The 22,883-nt window shown below is 43.6% G+C and overlaps 1 protein-coding gene across 2 annotated transcripts in view; it reads right to left on the bottom strand.

The window, feature by feature from the left end:
* Positions 1-1,699: 1,699 nt before the first annotated feature.
* Positions 1,700-22,883, bottom strand: part of SQOR (sulfide quinone oxidoreductase) — a 54,483-nt gene continuing 33,299 nt past the window's right edge. For both annotated transcript variants that reach the window (XM_040226445.1, XM_040226446.1), the window contains exons 4-10: positions 21,520-21,573; positions 17,571-17,765; positions 15,339-15,548; positions 5,672-5,855; positions 3,911-3,978; positions 3,223-3,401; positions 1,700-2,015 (exon numbers count right to left, since the gene is read on the bottom strand). In XM_040226445.1, the coding sequence (XP_040082379.1) occupies positions 1,958-2,015; positions 3,223-3,401; positions 3,911-3,978; positions 5,672-5,855; positions 15,339-15,548; positions 17,571-17,765; positions 21,520-21,573 (948 nt within the window). In that variant the 3' untranslated portion in view covers positions 1,700-1,957. The remainder of the gene's footprint in view (positions 2,016-3,222; positions 3,402-3,910; positions 3,979-5,671; positions 5,856-15,338; positions 15,549-17,570; positions 17,766-21,519; positions 21,574-22,883) is intronic.

Raw genomic sequence — 22,883 nt, 5'->3', positions numbered from 1 at the left:
TGGGGCGGGGAGCAGTGCTATTAAAGCTATGCCAGAATACTAGACCCTAAACAGGAAAACCCCAGACAAGACAGAGTGTGGCCATCCAGAAAACACGTCCCACTTCTATCGCCAGATGAGAAGTCTGTTGCGGGGATGGTATGCCCTTTCCTCCTCAGAAACATGTGCTACTGAAGAAAATCTACTTTCTTAATCAAACCAAGGCCTTTTTCAGCAAGCTTCCCAGCATCCCAGGAAAAAGAGAGGAGACTGTCACGGGAACAACAAGGCTGTAGCAGGGCCCTTATCTGTCTGGATCACAACTGCATCTCCAGGGCCAAGGCAGTGTTTGGCAGCTCACAGGCGCTCAGTAAATCCTTGCTAAATTAATGAACAAATGCCTGAGCAGAGCTTCTAAAGCCATCCAGGAACTTCAGGAAACGAGAGACTTCAGTTCAGTCACTCAGTCATGTCCAACTCTTTGCGACCCCATGAATCGCAGCACGCCAGGCCTCCCTGTCCGTCACCATCTCCCAGAGTTCACTCAAACTCACGTCCACCGAGTCGGTGATGCCATCCAGCCATCTCACCCTCTGTCATCCCCCTTTTCTCCTGCCCCCAATCCCTCTCAGCATCATAGTCTTTTCCAATGAGTCAACTCTTCTCATGAGGTGGCCAAAGTACTGGAGTTTCAGCTTTAGCATCAGTCCTTCCAAAGAAAACCCAGGACTGATCTCCTTTAGAATGGACTGGTTGGACTTAGCAACCCTAAATAACACTGTTCTTCAAACTGGGTAACAGTTTAGGTTTGAACTCTATTGCATAAACAGTTATGCACTGCCCTTTGGTGGAATTTGTAAATAAATATGAAACATGTGAAGCTTTCAAATACCAGGTTGAACTGAAACCTGAAACTGTAAGCTTCCAAATAAACTAATTGGAGAAAAAATGATTTTGAAGCTGCTGCTGAACTTCAGGTCAACTGAAACTACATCCTGCAGTGATTCTAACATGATCTCATTCAAAATTTTCTTGGCCAAAATTGGTACTGCATCAACCCCATCCTCACTAAGTGTACATTCTCTGCAAAGCAGGGGCCATGAAAGAACTGGATTTGCAAGAGATTTAGTGGAGGAAATGTCTGTCAAGGCTAAAGGAAAAGGCACAGGAGAAGGCAAGGGAGGGCTTTCAGACCATGATGTGAGAGGAACTCCTGCGAGGGGAAGGGAGAGGAAGAGGGGGAGGAAGGAAGGAGGGGTGGGAAAGAACCACCTTGGGCCTGGTGCACTTCTAAGTCTGGCCTGATGCTTTGGCCAGACTGATGGGCAATTCTGGAGCCAAAGTTGCCAGTAGAGGACTTACGCGTCCTGTAGGAACAGGCCAGCATGAGCACCCCCTGTGTGAGTCGCGGGTTGGGAGAACATGGCCTCGGCACGAACACAGTCGAGGAGCAGAGGGGCAGCAGCCAGTCCCCCGTGCCCCACAGCACCAGCCCTAGGCCACATGTCTTCACAGCCTTCATAGGTACTGCTTCAAATAATACTTTCCCTGGAAATAACTCTTGTTTTTATAAATCCAGACAGGCTCTGGTGAAATTATGCCTGCTCTCAGTTGAATAGTCAAAGTAGGTAACAAGTAAACTATCCCACCACCACAATCTTTTCCTCCCTACAGCTAGAACTTTTCATACCACCAATCAAGATCAAATTTTCTCATAGAATCTCAGTCAGTGGGAGCTTTTATTTAAAAAATAGAAGTCTATTTTTTCATTTGAATGTTTCCAAATAATTAAGATTGTCCTGAGCAGCCTGCATGGGAGCTGCCCGGAGGGACTGAGAAGGGAGGCATTTAGTCACTGTCATGCAGCAGTAAATTCTTTATGGGGTTGGGTTTTGAGTTCTTCGTGCTGCTCTTGGTCAATCCATGGCTGTGATTCTGGTCCAGAAGCCATCCAGGGAGAGCAAGGGCTGGGCCATCCTTAGCTCTTACCCAGATGGAACAATTTCCGCAGAAACGCTGGTCCTCCCCAGTAGCCCCTGTAAGAAATGACACAGAACAGTTCTTTGCATCGGAAAAAAGGGGGTGGCTTCAGGCAGCAAGATATTTAAAGGGAAGCCAGGCTGCTCACAGACACTGTTTCTCAGGCTATAAAGCAAGACTGATAGCAAGGTAGAAAGAACCTAGGTCTAGGAGGGCGCAACTGACCTTAACACTGACTTGCTATGTGAGCCTGGACATACTGACTCAATTCAGCAAACCTGTACGAAGCCTCTACTATGCGGAAACTGCAGTCCTCTCTGCCTTGAGCAGCTCGTAAATTAGGTACAGGTCTGGGTTTCCAAACCTATTGCCATTTTGGACCATATACTTCTCAATGGTAGGGGGCAGTCCTATTCAGCAGCATCCTTGGCTTCTGCTCACTAGATGCCTGTAGCATCCCCTCCAGCTGTGACAACAAAATATATCTCCAGATATTGTCACATGTCTCCTGGGGAGCAGAAGCATCCCTAGCTGAAAAACACTGGTGTCTACATTTTGACTTACTTTCTCAAAGGGTTTGGGAGAGTCAAATGAGATTTTTTTTTTTTTTTGCAACAAGGAAGAGGAATTATTAAGTTTGTCACTGTTTACTTATTGAATGCGTACAATGCACCTGTCTCTTTATGTATTGTCTTATTCATCCCATCCTGTGAGGAAGACAATGTTCCTTTCATTTTATAGATAAGACACTTAAACACAGAGAGTTTAAGCAACTTGCCCCAGGATGCATAGCTGGTAGGTGGCAGATGTGACTCAAACACAGGTCTCCAAAGCTTAGCTCTTAATTAGTATGTTTTCTTTTTCTTATGATAAAGTACTTGACAGGTCAAAGTGATTCACTATGATTATGATGATGATGATGATTTATCCAGCAGCAAGAGAGTGCCAGAACATGAAAGACAGGAGAATTGGACACTGCCGGTTATAAAAAGAAGAGGCTGTGTCCCCATGGGTGGGTGGTAGCTGTGCTAGGCTCCTTCTCTCACCCAGGGCAGCCTCTTGCCCACCACGTCTGGCTGAGGCTTCAGAACCCTTCTCAGACTGCCATTACCAATCCATGAGACATGACTTAGCAAGGTGCATCCCCTTCGCCTGCTCAGGGTCATATCTCCTGAAGCTGGAAGGCCTCCTTGAAACAAATCCCCTGTACAGGCTGTCGCAATCTGCTAAGAGGTATGCCTCTCCCCCAGGTGATATACTTACCTCAGCATCAAATTCCAGTACAGGAACGGCATCATGTCAGCCTTCATGAGGTACATGGAAAGTCTCTCTTTGCTCTGGTCAAAAGGGAAGGTTTCCAGGGGCTCAGCGTTGTAGTTAAACTCCGCGAGAATCACACGGTTGTAGCTAGTCACCAGTGGACACGACGTGTAGCCATCATACTGCGATTGAGACAGAGTTGGAAAGTGGCTTTTTTTCATGTGCTTTCTAGACACCCTGGCTTCCCAGGCGACTCAGATGGTAAAGAATCTGCCTGACGATGCAGGAGATACAGGTTCAATCCCTGGGTCGGGAAGATCCCCTGGAGATAGAAATGGCAACCCACTCCGGTATTCTTGCCTGGGAAATCCCATGGACGGAGGAGCCTGGCTGGCTACAGTCCATGGGGTCGCAAAGAATCGGACACAACTTAGCGACCAAACAACTACCACCTAGACATCTTAGAACTTATTATTTACTCTGAGCAGTGGTAATGGTTTCCTTTTTTGTATATTCTACTTTTTATACAATGAAAATATAGAAATTATATAGCAAGGATATACTAAAGGCGAAAATTGAAGTGCCCATAATAGAGAAACTAATTAAAGAAAGCAGCAAAACTGTGGGGAAAGTGTTCATGCAGAATGGAAGATGGTAAGTTGAGACAGTGATTCTTACAAGGCATACAAACCTTCTTCACTGGTGTTTGATTCTTCATAATCAGAGAAATTGTTCTGTCAAGTATTCCTGACTGGGCAGCTATATAAGACATGGAAAAGTCAGAAAATCAGAAGTGTCTAGATTTTCCAGGAAAACTAACTTGCAAATAATTTTAACGTGAAGAAGTTAACAAGGCTCCATATCCCATCTGTCTAGATTGTGACTAGAACACAACTCAACCCAGTGATGGACTGTAGCTTCGCCAAGGACCAGACAAACTAACAGGCTGGATTCCTGAGGTGGCACAGTGGGAGGCACAAGCATACAACCCAAATCTGATCACAGGGAACTACCAGACAATCCTGAATTGCAGCATTTTCCACATAATACCCAACCAGCACTCCTCAAAAATGTCAGTGTCGTGAAAGTGAAAAAGCAAATGTCAGAGGCTTGTTCTAGATTAAAGAAAACCAAAGAGACATGACAATCAGTGTGGAGTGTGGCCCTTGACTGGCTCACAGATTTCAGGGGAACTGGGGATGGTGGGGGGAAGAGTGGATAGGCAAAGCTAAAAAGGACACTTTTAGAAAAACTGAAGAAATTTACAATGGGTTGTATTGATGATTTTATAATGTGATGTTCAATCTCTTAGACATGAAAATGATCCTGTGGGTATAAAGGAGAAAGTTATTTTTCTTAGGAGACAGAAGTTGAAGTATTTGAGGGTGAAGTATCATGATGTCAAAATTTACTTTCGGCTGACTTTAAAAAAGGTACATAGAGTGATCAGACAAAATATTCATTTACTGGTTAATTATTATATCATATTGGTCACAAAATATGAGTAACTGGTTAATACCTGAAGGGCATATAGGTATTCATTATACTTTCAAAGTTTTCATAGGTTTGAGATTTTTGAAATGAAAAGTTTGGGGGAAATGACTATAAATAATAAGAAGGACATTCGGTGGATTTCCTAGAAAGCCTTTCTTAGGTTGACGTAGTCAACAAAAGTAACACATGTTCTGCGGGTATGTAATTCACACGAAACGCTCCCATACCCACCAGCAGGGAGGTTCGTGTTTTATAGCATCTAAAAAAGACAGTTCCTGTCTACAGAAAACAGAATCCAAAAGGCAATTCTCTCCATCACTGCTAGAGCGGAACATCGACGTGAAGAATTTAGTTGCCCAGGCTAAGGCCTTAATCGTGTACCAATCAGGGCACTCTCCACTGTATCTGTCTTAACACAGCAATTTTCTGCTCTGCAAGCTTTCATTGACTTGCATGTGTTTTCTGGGGAAACAAATGCTTCCCTAGTTTTATGGTGTTTCAGGCAGAAGAAAAACAGCCAACCTGCTCAGCATCAGGGATATTCCAAAGAAGACCAGGGATGTGAGCACAGTAGCATGAGAAGTTAACAGAATTCTAGAGAGTTGGAAAAGTGGTAACCTCTCTCTCCAATGTCCCCCTCCCCTGAAAACCACCCCTCTGACCCAGAAAAGGCAGATGAGGTCATGCTACTCTGGTGCAAAGCATTCAACAGATACTTTCTTCTTTACACAAGACTAGGTTCACTGACAACTAGGTTCATTACACAACACTAGGTTCATTGACAACACTTCTGTTTTGGGGAGGCCAAAGGCGTTTTCAGGCACAAAAGTTCCTTCATTAATATAATTAACATATAATGAAATGCCGCTGGTGTCCAACTTTTGTTTTTGTTATGGCGGTCCCTTAGCAGAAGGCACCCCTGCTTTGAGCAAGAAGGGAACATAGCTCAAGGCCTTACCTACGGCGGCAGCGGTCTTTGATGTCGGCAGGTTGGTACAGTCCCCGATCCCAAACACATTTGGGTACCGCTTGTGCTGCAGAGTGTCTTTGTCTACGTCCACCCAGCCGGCAGCATCAGCCACAGGACTCGTCTTGAGGACATCTGGTGGGCCCATGGGTGGTGTAACGTGAAGCATTTCATACTGCAAAAAAGGAGAGCACCCAAATGTGTGTTTGTTCCATTATTTCCACAGCCCCACAAGCTCTGGCCCCGACTCCCTGACACACACATGGACTATGGCTGCACGGAGCACTGTACAGTTAGTGCTCGTACTGATCCACACACGTGCCAAGATCATCCATGCTCCCATGCAAGGCAGTGATAAAATAACTGACGTGGTCTCCCCATACAGAGTGCACGGGATTCCTTTGGCAGCTGGCATGGGGGAATCTGAAAAGCTGGAGTGAACTTCACTAACATTTTGAAAGAACTCATTGATGCTTCTACTTATTACTGAAATAAAGCGGGTGGTGTATCTCAGTTGCCATCTTCCTGACCCTCGGCTGATGACTTGTAAAGTCTGGTTGCACCAGGTTTACTCTGCAAAGAGGTTCTCAGAGTGCCTAAAACTTGTAAAAACCCACATTAGGAGCTGATAAGTGAGCACCATTCTCAAATATGAGTCAACTCTCAAAACACGAAAAGGAAACCATCAAAACACCAGTTTAAGGTGAAATAAAGGCAGCAAGAATATTGGCTAGCACTATGAAGAAGGAGTATGTTAGTACTTGGATCTGAAGTTCTGTGTCTCTATAGGAGGTTTTCTGAGAGACTATATTCTTATATTTAAGAGCTTCCCTGGTGATGCAGAGGTTAAAGCGTTTGCCTGCAATGTGGGAGACCTGGGTTCAATCCCTGGGTCGGGAAGATCCCCTGGAGAAGGAAATGGCAACCCACTCCAGTATTCTTGCCTGGAGAATCCCATGGACGGAGGAGCTTGGTGGGCTACAGCCCACGGATCTCAAAGAGTCAGACATGACTGAGCGACTTCACTTTCATGAAGAAGGAGGGGTCTAATTCAGTATTGGGTTTACTGAACTGTGTAGGAGGCATGATGGATTTTTTTTCCCAAAAAACCTTTATCAAGGAAGGCTACCCTTGGCAATTAGGCGCTGACCCAACCTAATCAGTTTTGATGGCTCATGTAACTCTTTTGTTTATGTGATATGCTTGTTTGGTTGTTTACACAATATTTTGTAGTTTATTCTATTTCTTTTACCAACTCCATCTAGCGATTTCAAATTGATTAAGTGTTCACAAAACATTTCATTACAGTGAAAACTTTAACATCTTAGGACAATCCTAACCTTGTGATAGTCAATAGCCCCTGATTTTCATAACAAGTTCTGCATCTTCACCAGGGCCTGGCAGTCATGATGGCAGAGGGAGTTAGGGATGTGACTTATATTTATTCCCACTCTCAGTTATGAGCTTAGTCAATCTTAAGGTGGAAGACGTGGAGCAAATGTGCAGTGCTTTGCGAAGTATTCTAGTTGGCTCTCTAGTGGCCTGGGTCCCTGAGGCTGTGTCTGTTAATTTCACACAAACTGAGCACGTGTCTGCAGGACAGCAGATGGAATAGTCAACCACCAACATCCACCAAATTATTAAGGCCATGTCTGTATTTCTGAAGTTAACAAGAACTAATGGCCAAATCTTACTAGCATCATCTCTATCTATTAGAATTAACATGTGCTTGAATTTCACAAATACACATGAATTTCATACATCTTTTCTAGAAGAGAGGTTAAATATTTCCACATAATCATCATAAAGGGATGACATTTTACTTGAGCAAAACAACTACTGGGATCATTTTTATAGATTTGTTGGAAATTAATATTGGCATTCAGATATAGCTTGTTTTTTATCAGTTATTTCCATAAACTGAATCTAGTGAACAACATGGTTCTCCTTCATTAACATAAATAAGCTATTCAGAGTAGTGGTGTTCAAACTTTTATGTTTATAAAGAAGATCTGTAGAAAATTCAGGTTCCTGGGCCCTACCACCCCAAGATCCCAATCCATTAGGTCTGCGAGAAGAATGGGAATGTGTACTTTAACAACTTCCACCCCAATGATTCTGAAACATGAAACCTGTAGATGACAGTATCAGAAACTCTGGCTTGAAGGAATAGGTTCATTTATAATGAAAAATGAAATGCTATTACTTAGTCACTTCACCTTTCCTTTCCTATAAGGAAATGCACTGTACTGGATAATCTCCAAAATCTCTTCTAGTTCTAGGATGCCACGATATAAAACAAGTTCATATCTCTAAAAACTGGAGACTTGGGCCAGTTCACAAGCTCTCTATGAAGGATCAGAGACTAGAGGCTTTGGGTACATTTAATTCTTTAAGGTAGTGGTGCTCAGTCCTGGTTACACATGAGAATCATTAGGGGAACTTTGGAAACTCCCAATCCTCAATCCAGACCCCAGACCAATTAATCAAAATCTCTGGGAGTTAGACTCAGGCATCAGCATGTTTTGAAAGTCCTCTGGGTGACTGAAATGTGCAGCCAGAGCTGTGCAGTCACTGCTCTAAAGCCTTTTGGTAGATTTTTTTGAAATTCATATTTTAAAGAGTAGAATTAGGTCTGAAGAGAAAATCTAATCTAAAAGCCTATACTTCAAAAGGGACACAAATAATCTTCTTTCTTTATAAACCCTTCAGAAGAACAATAACCATTTATTTATCCAAGTCCCTATCTGCAAGCCTCAACTAGCCACGGCACAGCAGAGAACCAGAGTGAAAAGGACCTAATAACAAAATTAAGTTCATGCACTCAAGCTCATACACTTTGCTCATAAAAATATGCTGTGGGCCCTCACACACCACCCATCTGCTTTTACTTTACATAGAATTTAGTGAGTTTGGCTATCTCATTTTCCAGCCAATAAAAAGATTAGAAGTAGCAGTTTTAAAATGCTGGAGCTAGAAGGATCTCCCAGTCACAACTGCCTGACAGCTAGGAAGGAAGAAAACAAGAAAACTACAAAGAGGATGCACACAAAATCAAATAACAGAGTAGACGGAGATCCTTTCATAAGAGGATAATTAGCCCTAAACAACCCAGTAGGCCCTAGATGCATAACTATATAAGAGCTACTCAAAATGATGACTCTGAGCTGGGGCAAGGAGACAAGCCTGGGACATCCTGGGACATCAGAAAGCAAGGAAGTGCTCAAAAATGTAATGGGGACATGTCACAAGGACATTAAGGGCCATTCTGAAAGGGTTCCTGCTGACCCAATCTGGGACAACTTGAGCACCAAAATACTTAAGGACAGAATGAATTATAAACTGAAATGAAAGTATCTCCTGACATAGCAATAAACAAGACATGTCACAGCCATCAGCAATTTCTGGCCTCCAAATAGGAATGAGGGCTCCCAAAATGGCAATCCAGAGGATGCGACCACCCCCGACAGTGACTGCTGAGGAGCTCAGGGAATGAAGAAGCAAGGTGAGCAAGGAAACAGGACTGGACCAGTTAGCTGAGGTGCAAAAGAAAGGAATGAATTCAGTGAGCCCAGAGGCTTGCATCTTCCCATACACAGAATGCTGAATTCCTTAACTTGCTACCTGATCTTTGATCTTCAGGCTGCATGCTCCCTTTGTTGCAAACTTGTATATAGCCTGACTTCCCCTCCTGCCTCCTTGGAGCAATTTTCTCAGAACTACTGAGATGCTGTCTGCCTGACTCAGAGTCCTAAACATTCCCACCAAATAAACTAACTCTCTACTTTTAGGTTGTGACTATATTTTTTAGTTGACAAAACCAGTGGGGGAAAATACAGGCATTCATAAGTTCATCAGTTCAGTTCAGTTCAGTCGCTCAGTTGTGTCCAATTCTTTGCGACCCCATGAATCGCAGCACACCAGGCCTCCCTGTCCGTTACCAACTCCCAGAGTCTACCCAAACCCATGTCCATCGAGTTGGTGATGCCATCCAACCATCTCATCCTCTGTTGCCCCCTTCTCCTTCTGCCCTCAATCTTTCCCAGCATCAGGGTTTTTTCAAATGAGTCAGTTATTCACATGAAGTGGCCAAAGTATTGGAGTTTCAGCTTCAACATCAGTCCTTCCAATGAACACCCAGGACTGATCTCCTTTAGGATGGACTGGTTGGATCTCCTTGCTGTCCAAGGGACTCTCAAGAGTCTTCTCCAACACCACAGTTCAAAAGCATCAATTCTTCGGCACTCAGCTTTCTTTATAGCCCAACTCTCATATCCATACATGACTCCTAGAAAAACCATAGCTTTGACTAGACGGACCTTTGTTGGCAAAGTAATGTCTCTGCTTTTTAATATGCTATCTAGATTGGTCATAACTTTCCTTCCAAAGAGTAAGCATCTTTTAATTTCATGGCTGCAATCACCATCTGCAGTGATTTTGGAGCCCAAAAAAATAAAGTCAGCCACATTTCCACTGTTTCCCATCTATTTGTCATGAAGTGATAGGGCCAGATGCCATGATCTTCATTTTCTGAATGTTGAGCTTAAAGCCAACGTTTTCACTCTCCTCTTTCACTTTCAATAGGCTCTTTAGTTCCTCTTCACTTTCTGCCATAAGGGTGGTGTCATCTGCATATCTGAGGTGATTGATATTTCTCCTGGCAATCTTGATTCCAGCTTGTGCTTCCTCCAGCCCAGCGTTTCTCATGATGTGCTCTGCATATAAGTTAAATAAGCAGGGTGACAATATACAGCCTTGATGTACTCCTTTTCCTATTTGGAACCAGTCTGTTGTTCCATGTCCAGTTCTAACTGTTGCTTCCTGACTTGCATACAGGTTTCTCAAGAGGCAGGTCAGGTGGTCTGGTATTTCCATCTCTTTCAGAATTTTCCATGTAAGTTCATACTAATAACTAATTGGGAAAGGAGAGTTTTTGCTGACAGGGTGCCAAGAATCTACCAGTACAGGTGGAGGGAATGCTAGACTGGAACATCATTTTGCAACCACCATAGTAAAGACTGGATTAGGCAAAAATCATCAATGGATGCTAAATCTATTGGGAAACTTTAATGAGTAGGGAGTAGGGTGTTTGCATGGTCTTAAAGTGCCCCCCTCCTTATTAGTAGCAAAAAAGAAAAATAATAATAATTCTCTACAGTGAAGAAACTGGACCATATCTGGACTTGTGATCAAAATGAACATCATCAAGGGGCAGATAAGCACTGTGTGCTTTCTAACGTGTTATCCTAGAAAGACACATCACTTATGTGGTATTTCAGCCCAAAATGCAGAGCCTGAAACTCATCACCAGGAAACACAGACAAACTCAAAACAAGGACATCCTATTAAAAAATAAGTCAGGGAGGGAGCTGTATTATTTCAAAATGCAGGGTCACAGGAGACAAAGAAAGGCTGTAGAAATGTTCCAGATTAAAGGAGGCTAAAAACACATGGCAATACCTGCCTGTAGACCAACTTCTGGAGGACAGGAAGTACTATAATACTATTCATCAATCAACAAAACTTGAATACAAATCATAGATTAAAATATTGTATCCTTGCTAAACTTACTGAATTGATAACTGTCATGTGGTTATATAAGAGAATACTCCTAACTCTTAGGAAAATTATGGTGAAATATTTAGGGGTAAAGGGCCATGACACATAACGTACATGAGTGTGTGCTAAGTTGCTTCAGTTGTGTCCACCTCTTTGCCACCCTATGAACTGTAGCCCGCCAGGCTTCTCTGTCCATGGGATTTTCCAGGCAAGAACACTGGAGAGGGTTGCTATGCCCTCCGCCAGGGGATCTTCCCAACCCAGGAATCAAACACCCGTCTCTAGTGTCTCCTGCATTAGCAGGCAGGTTCTTTCCCACTTTACCAGCTTGGTGGCTCAGATGGTAAAGATTCTGCCTGCAGTGTGGGAGACCCGGGTTCAATCCCTGGGTTGGGAAGATTCCCTGGGGAAGGAAATGGCAACCCACTACACTATTCTTGTCTGGAGAATCCCAGGGATGGAGGAGCCTGGCAGACTACAGTCTATGGGGTTGCAGGGAGTTGGACACGACTGAGCAACTTCATTTCTTTACCACTAGCGCCACCTGGGAAGCCTGTGATGTACATAACTCACCTTTAAATGCTTTAGGGAAAATATATTACATTACATAATATTTATATATGGAGAGAGAAGCAGTGAAGCCAATGATAAAGCAATGGGGTAAAACTCTGCAATAAGTGAATCTAGGTAAAGGCTATATATACTTTTCTTTGTACTATTTTTATTTTTGCAACTTCTCTAAGTTTAAGATTATTTCCAAATGAAAGTTTTTTAAAATTATGACTTTGAGTCATTAGCAGGATTTTAAATGATAGTGACTACACACTAACAACACAAGCGAAGACTCTACACATGGACATCACCAGATGGTCAACACTGAAATCAGATTGATTATATTCTTTGCAGCCAAAGATGGGGAAGCTCTATACAGTCAGCAAAAACAAGACCGGGAGCTGACTGTGGCTCAGATCATGAACTCCTTATAGCCAAATTCAGACTTAAATTGAAGAAAGTAGGGAAAACCACTAGACCATGCACATATGACCTTAATCAAATCCCTTATGATTATACAGCGGAAGCGAGAAATCGATTTAAGGGACTAGATCTGATAGACAGAGTGCCTGATGAACTATGGACGGAGGTTCGTGACATTGTACAGGAGACAGGGATCAAGACCATCCCCAGGGAAAGGAATGCAAAAAAGCAAAATGGCTGTCTGGGGAGGCCTTACAAATAGCTGTGAAAAGAAGAGAAGCAAAAAGCAAAGGAGAAAAGGAAAGATATAAGCATCTGAATGCAGAGTTCCAAAGAATAGCAAGGAGTGATAAAAAAGCCTTCCTCAGTGATCAATGCAAAGAAATAGAGGAAAACAACAGAATGGGAAAGACTAGAGATCTCTTCAAGAAAATTAGAGATATCAAGGGAACATTTCATGCAAAGATGGGCTTAATAAAAGACAGAAGCAGAAGATATTAAGAAGAGGTGGCAAGAATACACAGAAGAACTGTACAAAAAAGATCTTCACAACCAAGATAATCATGATGGTGTGATCACTCACCTAGAGCCAGACATCCTGGAATGTGAAGTCAAGTGGGCCTTAGAAAGCATCACTACGAACAAAGCTAGTGGAGGTGATGGAATTCCAGTTGAGCTATTTCAAATCCTGAAAGATGATGCTGTGAAAGTGCTGCACTCAATATGCCAGCAAATTTGGAAAACTCAACAGTGGCCACAGGACTGGAAAAGGTCAGTTTTCATTCTAATCCCAAAGAAAGGCAAGCCCAAAGAATGCTCAAACTACCGCACAATAGCACTCATCTCACATGCTAGTAAAGTAATGCTCAAAAAACTGTGAACTTCCGGATGTTCAAGCTGGTTTTAGAAAAGGCAGAGGAACCAGAGATCAAATTGCCAACATCCACTGGATTATGGAAAAGCAAGAGAGTTCCAGAAAAACTATCTATTTCTGCTTTATTGACTATGCCAAAGCTTTTGACTGTGTGGATCACAATAACCTGTGGACAATTCTGAAAGAGATGGGAATACCAGACCACCTGACCTGCCTCTTGAGAAACCTATATGCAGGTCAGAAAGCAACAGTTAGAACTGGACATGGAACAACAGACTGGTTCCAAATAGGAAAAGGAGTACGTCAGGGCTGTATATTGTCACCTTGCTTATTTAACTTATATGCAGAGTCCACCATGAGAAACACTGGACTGGAAGAAACACAAGCTGGAATCAAGATTGCCAGGAGAAATATCAATAACCTCAGATATGCAGATGACACCACCCTTATGGCAGAAAGTGAAGAGGAACTAAAAAGCCTCTTGATGAAAGTGAAAGAGGAGAGTGAAAAGTTGGCTTAAAGCTCAACATTCAGAAAACGAAGATCATGGCATCTGGTGCCATCACTTCATGGCAAATAGATGTGGAAACAGTGGAAACAGTGTCAGACTTTATTATTTTGGGCTCCAAAATCACTGCAGATGGTGACTGCAGCCATGAAATTAAAAGATGCTTACTCCTTGGAAGGAAAGTTATGACCAACCTAGATAGCATATTAAAAAGCAGAGACATTACTTTGCCAACAAAGGTCTGTCTAGTCAAGGCTATGGTTTTTCCTGTGGTCATGTATGGATGTGAGAGTTGGACTGTGAAGAAAGCTGAGCGCCAAAGAATTGATGCTTTTGAACTGTGGTGTTGGAGAAGACTCTTGAGAGTCCCTTGGACTGCAAGGAGATCCAACCAGTCCATCCTAAAGTAGATCAGTCCTGGGTGTTCATTGGAAGGACTGATGTTGAAGCTGAAACTCCAATACTTTGGCCACCTGATGCGAAGAATTGACTCATTGGAAAAGACTCTGATGCTGGGAGGGATTGGGGGCAGGAGGAGTAGGGGACGACAGAGGATGAGGTGGCTGGATGGCATCACAGACTCGATGGACATGAGTTTGAGTGAAGTTTGAGCATTGGTGATGGACAGGAAGGCCTGGTGTGCTGCGATTCATGGGGTCGCAAAGAGTCAGACACAACTGAGCGACCGAACTGAACTGAACTGACACACCATTTAAGAATGGAAAGATGTATGCAATACATTTTAGAAAGCGCTCCCACTACAAAGCTTAAACTGTGAAATTCTGATGTTTAGAAAATTAATCTTTGGCTCACTTCAAAATTTCCATTTATGGAATCCTTCATTCCTCTAAAAAGGCTGAATGAATAAAATGTTTTCTCATGCTAACAGCTCTTGCCAAAATGATATAAACAAATGATGCTTCTCTGCATCTTCTCTGGATGCCTTTGCATCTTGTTCTTAATGTACTATTCCCACTTCACAGAAGAAACAGATGCACAGAAGCCAAGCCCACATACAAAGATGAGATCTCTCCAAGTAGGGTGTGGCCCTGCCAGATCTTTCAAGGATTTGTAAGCATTTCCTTTGATGCACAGGTGTGAGGTGTTTAAAGACATCCTCTTTCACAGGTAAAAGACATCCATCAATCCTGAACTACCCACAAGCAGGCCTGGCTGTCACAAACCATAAATGGAGACAATCGCTATATTCTGCATTTAAGAAGCCCTTCCTGAACTCTAGGCAACTAAAGTTGTGAAATGGCTGCTTCAAATGACTCAATGCCAAAAACACAGGTACAAAACAGGATAAAAATTCACTTGGTACCAGTATATGAGAGATTCTCTGGTGGCCCAGTGGTAAAGAATCTGCCTAGGAAATGTGGTTCGATCCCTGGGTCGGGAAGATCCACTGCAGAAGGAAATGACAACCCACTCCAGTATTCTTGCCTGGAAAATCTCACAGACAGAGAAGCCTGGTGAACCACAGTCCATGGTCACAGAGAGTCAGACACGACTGAGAGACTAAACAGCAACTATAGACAAACCCTCCTCATCTCCCATGGACACAATCTCTTATCTCTTCCTCTTCCCCATTTTGGTCCACCTTCTCCCCATCACAACCCTATGATGCTCATTGTAACCAGCCTCCCAAGCACAGGACAACAATGGACAAAGAAGTGGGGCCCTCAGTGTCGCCTGCGTCCATGGCACTGTTCAGCTGACAGCTGCGCCTCCACACTCACTGAAATCACTTGAGTCTCTCCAGGTTTGTCCAGATTCTCAAAAATAGCCTCTTGCTTATCAGCTCGGACTTCAATGAGATTTTGCTTGTAGTTAACGGTGAGGGCCCTCTCCTGGATAATCTTCTGTAGGGCATCTGCATACTTCTTGACCCCAAAAATGGCTCCAAGAGAAGTGTTGAAAATGATATTGGCCTTAGGTCGCTTTCCAGTCTGAAAAAAAGAAAAACATAGAAACAATCAACATCAAAGCATTACTCCAACCACCCTTTTTTTTAACCTAGACAAGACTTAAAACCCTCCAAAGACCTCATCAGCTTTCTCCATCACTATGCACTGGTGGGGTGAGGTGTGGATCACAGCCTCCTCCTCCTTTAATCTTCCATCAGACACAGCACCTCAGTCCAACTTGATTCAAGGGTTGAGGTGGACTCTGTTCCGTGAGGTCCAGAGATGAAAGTCAGGTCCAAGGGAAGATAGACCCAAATTGTTTATTCATGTATTCATTTGTTGATTCACTCAGTAAACATTTAATGAGGTTCTAGAGTTGACGAGGTACTGTTCTAAGTGCTCCACATTCGCTGGATCATAGTAAAAACAAGAGAGTTCCAGAAAAACATCTACTTCTGCTTTATTGACTATGCCAAAGCCTTTCTTCAAGAGATGGGAATACCTGACCACCTTACCTGCTTCCTGAGAAATCTGTATGCAGGTCAAAAAGCAACAGTTAGAACCAGACATGGAACAATGGACTGGTTCCAAATTGGGAAAGGAGTACATCAGGGCTATATATTGTCACCCTGCTTATTTAACTTATATGCAGAGTACATCAAGAGAAATGCCAGCCTGGATGAACCACAAGATGGAATCAGATTGCTAGGAGAAATATCAATAACCTGATACACAGATGACACCACCCTTATGGCAGAAAGTGAAGAGGAACTGAAGAGCCTCTTGATGAAAGTGAAAGAGGAGAGTGAAAAAGCTGGCTTAAAACTCAACATTCAAAAAATGAAGATCATGGTACCTGGTCTCATCACTTCATTGCAAATAGATGAGGAAACAATGGAAATAAAATAAATAAAGTCTATTTATTTTCTTGGGCTCCAAAATCACTGCAGATGGTGACTTCGGTCATGAAATTAAAGGATGCTTGCTCCCTGGAAGAAAAGCTATGAGCAACCGAGATAGTATATTAAAAAGCAGAGACATTACTTTGCCAACAAAGGTCCCTCTAATCAAAGCTATGGTTTTCCAGTGGTCATGTGTAGATATGAGAGGTGGACCATAAAGAAGGCTGAGTGCCGAAGAATTGATGCTTTTGAACTGTGGTGTTGGAGAAGACTCTTGAGAGTCCATTGGACTGCAAGGAGATCAAACCAGTCAATACTAAAGGAAATCAGTCCTGAATATTCACTGGAAGGACTGATGCTAAAGCTGAAGCTCCAATACTTTGGCCCCATGATGTGAAAAACTGACTCATTTGAAAAGACCCTGATGCTGGGAAAGATTGAAGGCAGGAGGAGAAGGGGACGACAAAGGATGTGATGGTTGGATGACATCACCGGCTCAATGGATATGAGTTTGAGCTAGCTCTGGGAGTTGGTGATGGATAGGGAGGACCAGTAGGCTTCAGTCCATGGGGTAGCAAAGAGTTGGATATTACTGAGTGACTGAAATGATAGTATGATTATAACCATGTTAAAAAATAGGGAAAACAATGGAAGTACATATCAAATTGATAACAGTAGCTGTACCAAAGCAATTGGATTATGAATGACATCTTTTTTCTATTTTACAAACTTTCAGTTACATAATTTTATACATGTGAAATAAAAAATAAAAATTGATGCTTTCCAATTGTGGTGCTGGAAAAAACTCTTAAGAGTCCCTTGGACAGCAAGGAAATCAAACCAGTCAATCTTAAAGGAAATCAACCCTGAAAATTCACTGGAAGGACTGAGGCTGACACTGAAGCTCCAATACTTTGGAGAAGTGGGCTGCAGAGGAAGAGATGCTCAGATAGCATCATCTACTCAATGGATATGAATTTGAGCAAACTCCAGGAGATAGTGGAGGACAGGGAAGCCTGGTGTGCTGCAGTCCATGGGGTTGCAGAGTTAGACACGACTTGGCAACTGAACTACTAAATTTAGAAACAAAAAGGGTATTTTGACATGGATAAAAATGATATCCCTTCTGCCCTCCTTGCCCATCCCTGGAAAGGAAGCATACCTTCCTAAAATAGGCTTCTGATAAGTACATGATCTTCTGCGGGGCCCCAGCGCACTTCACTGGAGTGTTAGGGAAGGTAAAGATGGCATTGCCCTCCTTGAAGTCCTGCAGAGCTTTCCATGTCTTCTCCACCGTCCTCACTGAGTAATTGGACCCTATTTTGGGATGGGCAAAACCTTCAGGGAGGCCTTTGATCTGCAACAAAGCACACAAAGAAATTATTTAACAAAAGTGAAAACGGAATCTGTGTTTAGAATCCTTCTTCACTGTCATTTCTACCACCTCTCTTGTATCTCAGCACAATTTTGAGCCTCCTGGACTCATACACAGTGGCGCTAGCAGGTGAGTGAGGGGTCTGCTAAGCCCAGAGCTGTGGGGCCTGCAGTCATCTGCCAAAGTGGAGAACAGGCGAGGCTGAGGGGAAACCCTGGGCCTCTGTGGCCTGGAGACCAGAATTTGAACCTCTGTTCCCATCATCAGAGTGAGGACAAGAAGCCAGCCTTACTTTCCTTTTTGGAGAACAAGTTTTCTTATGAGGGAGAACAACAGGTAGAACCAAGAGCCACACTATCAGCAATAACAAAATTAAATTACCCTGTATCAGGCTGGACCAGGCCAAGCGCTTGATAAAAGCAGCAAAGGCAGGAAATTAAAAGCATGGACTTGAGAACCTACAGTCTCCAGTTTGAGTCCTAGCTCTTCCACTTACAAGCATTGTGATCCCCAGTAAATGGCCCAATAAATCAGGTAGTGGGCCTCAAGTGTGGTCCCCAAAACAGCACCACCTGGGAACTCGTTATAAATACAGATTACCAGACCCTAGCTCAAACTCACTGGATCAGAAACTCAGAGGCAAGCCCAGAAATCTGTTTTAACAGGCCCTCCAGGTAATTCTGATGCTCACTGAAACGCTTACGTTCATCATCTGTGAAATGGGGATAAAAGTAACTGCTCTGTAGGATTGCTGACAAGAGTAAAGAGACCATGGTATAAGACGACTAGAAAAATGACACGCGTATGGTGCATGCTCTGTAAACATCCGTGTGTTCCTGTCAGGAAGATTAACTGGGTCCTTCTCTTCAATGTGAGAAGGTTCATATAACACAATGGAGATGGGAATGAGTGCGTTAAGAGACTCATGGATGATCAGAGAACCATCAGAAACAGTCTCAAGATGAGCGGTCCTTCAAAACCTCTCCAGGCTGAAGGGCACCCACTCGTGACTCATGGAATCGCCCAACACCCATTCCTCAAGTCTCAGGGAAAGAGTCCTGCGGTCTCCTCCATTACATGTTAAGTGCAAGTATTCCTCTGACTGTTAACCGTATCTTCTGCTACAGTTTAAGTAGCTGTAATATTCGCAGTCTCAACAATAGTAACCACTTACTATTATAAAATCACCCTGCATTTTAATGTTTCTGCCATCCCACGTCTATGTTAATATTCACTCTACTCACTACACTCCCTCTGAGGGAGGGGATGGAATATTACTGACCCACAGACAAAGATGAGGAAACAAGGTTGAGAGACCCACCTAGGCTCTTATACAACTAGATACTGAGGCCCCTGCCCACTGCCTGCGGCCCTTCCCACAGGACCTCTGTGCTTTTCCAGTTCCCAAGGCAAAACTCAGGATCCAGGAGATAAATAGCCAATCTGCCTTATCATATTTCTCTAGTCTGAAGAAGCTGTTATCAAGGAAAATGGTGCCATAAAGTAGTAACCGAGTTCCTTTCAAGGAGAGTTGTGCCTAAAGGGCAGTTTAGGACACCACTGAATCCAAGGTGCTTCCCTGGGAACCCAGAAGCAGGAGGAGCAGGAAAGTCTAAGAAAGAGATGAGATCTGACCCCCACTCTGTGGGGAGCTGTGGACCATCCTACCACACTGAGAGGACCAGACAGCGGGACATGGCCCCGCAGAGATTCACCGGGAGCTGGTGGGGGGAAAGGCAGAGGCAGCTGGGCAGAGAGAAGCTGCTCACGTTCAACAAAGCCCAGAGCAGAGATCAGTCCTTCCAGAGGCCCAACGACATCCCGCCCCCGAGATCCACACACCTTGGCATCCTCATCAAAGCCATCTCTCCTTTGTTTACACTAACCTGGGTAGTTTTCTAGTATCTCCAAGATTGCTAAGTAACACAGTAGCCCTGGAAACACTACTCACATCCTCTTAGCCTCGGTTTCCTCATCTATCAAGAGGAGATAAAAAATGTCTACCTTGCAACCAGTCATGAGGAATCAATATTAGATTTTTAGCATAGTCCCTGGCACATGGTAGAGACTCCATAGTAACAGCTCCTTTTAAATATTATTGTTTCCTGGTTTACTGCAAGAGGGTGCAAGCACTCTCAGCACTGGTGTCTTCAGACAGTTCTCACACAGCAAGCCATCAGGGTGACATGACCAAAGAGATAGGCTACCTTTGTTGAGTCGACTCTGGTGGACCTTTTGAAGAGGCATGGACTTCCCAGAAAGTATCACTGGCACCTTTCTCCATAGAGTCCTCCATGGTTTACTGTTTATATGAGGCTCATGACTCATGGCACCAAACTCATCACAACCTCCACACTAGTCCATGGCTTGTTTAAACCTTCACAGAACAGGTCCTAGGTCATTTCTTCTACTTCCTACACTGGGCATGTCACTATTCCGGTTTTTAACCTAGAAACACACATCAAACACCCTGCGGATGCAACTCAGATGAGGCCCTTACCTAAACCATTTTCCTGAGATTTGTGACCTGGTTATCACAATGCTTTATGTGCTTCAACTACTTATTCATATTTCTCAAGAAGCTTCTGGAAATCATAATTACTGACTCACTCTATTATGCTTTAGGGAAATAAATTTGAATCTCACAAATTGTCAGAGGGCATCTGGCTCCCTGGCTCACCGAAAAGGGAGGTCTAAGGAACTGCTGGGGCAGCTTTTATATTGTGTCATTCACTTTATACCAGAAACCCATCCTCTATACAGCGAAACTTAGACATCCCTTCAGCGCCTGATAAGCTAACTGCCAGTACTCTACCCTTAAAGTCTGCTTAAGAATTCACAGTCTAAATCTTACTTTCAAAGGAAATACAACCAACTCAGTCCTACAGAGAAATGTAGTTTTCTTGTAAGTGTGGGAAAGGCTGCTGTTTTGTATGAATTACCATCAGGCCCTGGACATGTTGAGCCTGAAGCTAGAACATATGATGATCACTGACAGAATCTTAGAGAAGACTTACTTAAAACCATAAAAAGGCTGCTGAGAAATAAAACTTAAAGAGGATTTCTTAATACTCTTTCTTGTCAAAATGAGTATAAAACAGCTAAATGCAGTTTTGATCATAGCATAAGTAGACCAGTATAACATACTTATGTAAGCATGCTCAGTTGTGTCTGATTCTTTGTGACCCCATGGACTGTAGCCCACCAGTTTTCTCCATCCATATCATTTTCCAGGCAAGAATACTGGAGCAGGTTGCCGTTTCCTACTCCAGGTGATCTTCCCAACCCAGGAATCAAACCCATATCTCATGCATCTTCTGCACTAGCAGTGGATTCTTTACCACTGAGCCACCTGGGAAGCCCATGACGTATTAATAGAAGTAGCTTAAAACAGTACATTCTCAGACTTCCCTGGTGGCACAGTAGATGGGAATCCACCTGCCAATGCAGGAGACATGGGTTCGATCCCTGGTCCGGGAAGATTCCACATGCCACAGAGCAACTATGCCTGGTCACCACAACTACTGAGCCTGTGCTCTAGAGACCATGATCCACAGCTACTGAAACCTGTGCACCCTAGAACCCATGCTCTGCAATAAGAGAAGCCAGTGCAATGAGAAGCTCATGCACTGCAAGTAGAGAGCAGCCTCTGCTCATCACAACTAGAGAAAGCCAGTGCAAAAGCAACAAAGACCCAGCAGAGCCAAAAACAAATTTAAAAAAAATTTTAAAGTACCTTCTCATAGTCCAGCTGGATTCCAAGAGCAATGATAAGATATTTGTAGGAGATCTGCAACACAAAAAATGATATTTTAGACCAAGACCCAAAAAGTGGCAGCCCCAGAACTAACTCAGACCCCCGACATGAGTAGCCCCTACTGTGTCTCCATCTTGTAACATGATGACGTGGGGCTGCAGATGGTGGGCAGGCCAGCAGGCAGGGATGAACACTCCAGTGTGCCATTATGCCCACCTCTCTGCTACCCGTTCTCTGCTGCCTCACATGTCAGTGCTTCACAAATATATAACATGCCTGGCTTCTGGGAGCTTGAGATACCTGTACTTTTACACAGTGAAGCACAACAGAAAAGAGACCACAGTTATTTGTGTTAACACTGTTTCATGCCATCATTGACTCAATGGATATGAGTTTGAGCAAGCTCTGGGAGTTGGTGATGGACAGGGAAGCCTGGTGTGCTACAGTTCGTGGGGTCGCAAAGAGTCAGACATGACTGAGCAACTGAACTGATTGTTTCATGTTTAAGGCTTGGAGGATGACTTTCTAATCTTAAAACAATCAACTTTCTTTAAAAGTTAACCTGTAAGTCCCACCTACAGGGTAATGTGTGAATCTCAGGCCAATCTGTCCTATCATAGAGACTGGATCAACAGCATAACTGAGAAACTGCTCTTTTGAGGGACACTGAAAAAGATGTGATAGAACCTACCTGATCCTACTGAATGAGCTGTTTGGAATTTAAAACTCTTCTCTTTAAATATGGGCACTGTGCTCATCCATGCTGAGGGCAAAAGTATCCATACTAATTATGATGGAAATGTGGGTTCAGGATCAGGAGGAAGACAAACTGAAGTACAAAAGTGTAAGCAAAAATGATATGAAGTAAAGGGACTTGCCCACAGAGCTGGAGAATGACAGCAGTCAATGTGGGAGCCCAGCCTGGAGTCACAGGCGGTAACTGCCACAGCCTCGTAGAGAAGGCTGGATAGGCGGGAAGGCGGATGGTTGGTTTCAGTTGCTTGTGAAAAACACAAATAGAGAAGCAGAGTGGCCAGCTGGGCAGATCACAGTGGAAGAGAGGGGCCTCCGAGACCTGAAAGAGCTCGGCTTGGGCTGGGGCGCCAAGGGGAGCAAGTCGCTGAAGAGGTCCTGACCTAGGAGACTCGGCTCCAAGGTCACCTCCACCGTGAGACCTGGCTATGACTCAGTCCCCTTCCCTGCTGGCCCCTCCCGCAGCTCCCTCAGCACAGTGGACTAAATGCTTTTTAGCCCTTGTGTTATTCAGCAGCAATGTCCTCCTCACTACACTGAACACTCCTAAGGATAAAGGTTATGTCTTATTCCTTATAGTCCTAGAATCT

This window comes from Oryx dammah, unplaced genomic scaffold (assembly GCF_014754425.2).
Source record: "Oryx dammah isolate SB20612 unplaced genomic scaffold, SCBI_Odam_1.1 HiC_scaffold_26, whole genome shotgun sequence".
NCBI classification, from domain to species: domain Eukaryota; kingdom Metazoa; phylum Chordata; class Mammalia; order Artiodactyla; family Bovidae; genus Oryx; species Oryx dammah.
Note: the sequence above shows the minus strand (reverse complement) of the source record. Positions and strands in the feature narration are given on the sequence as shown.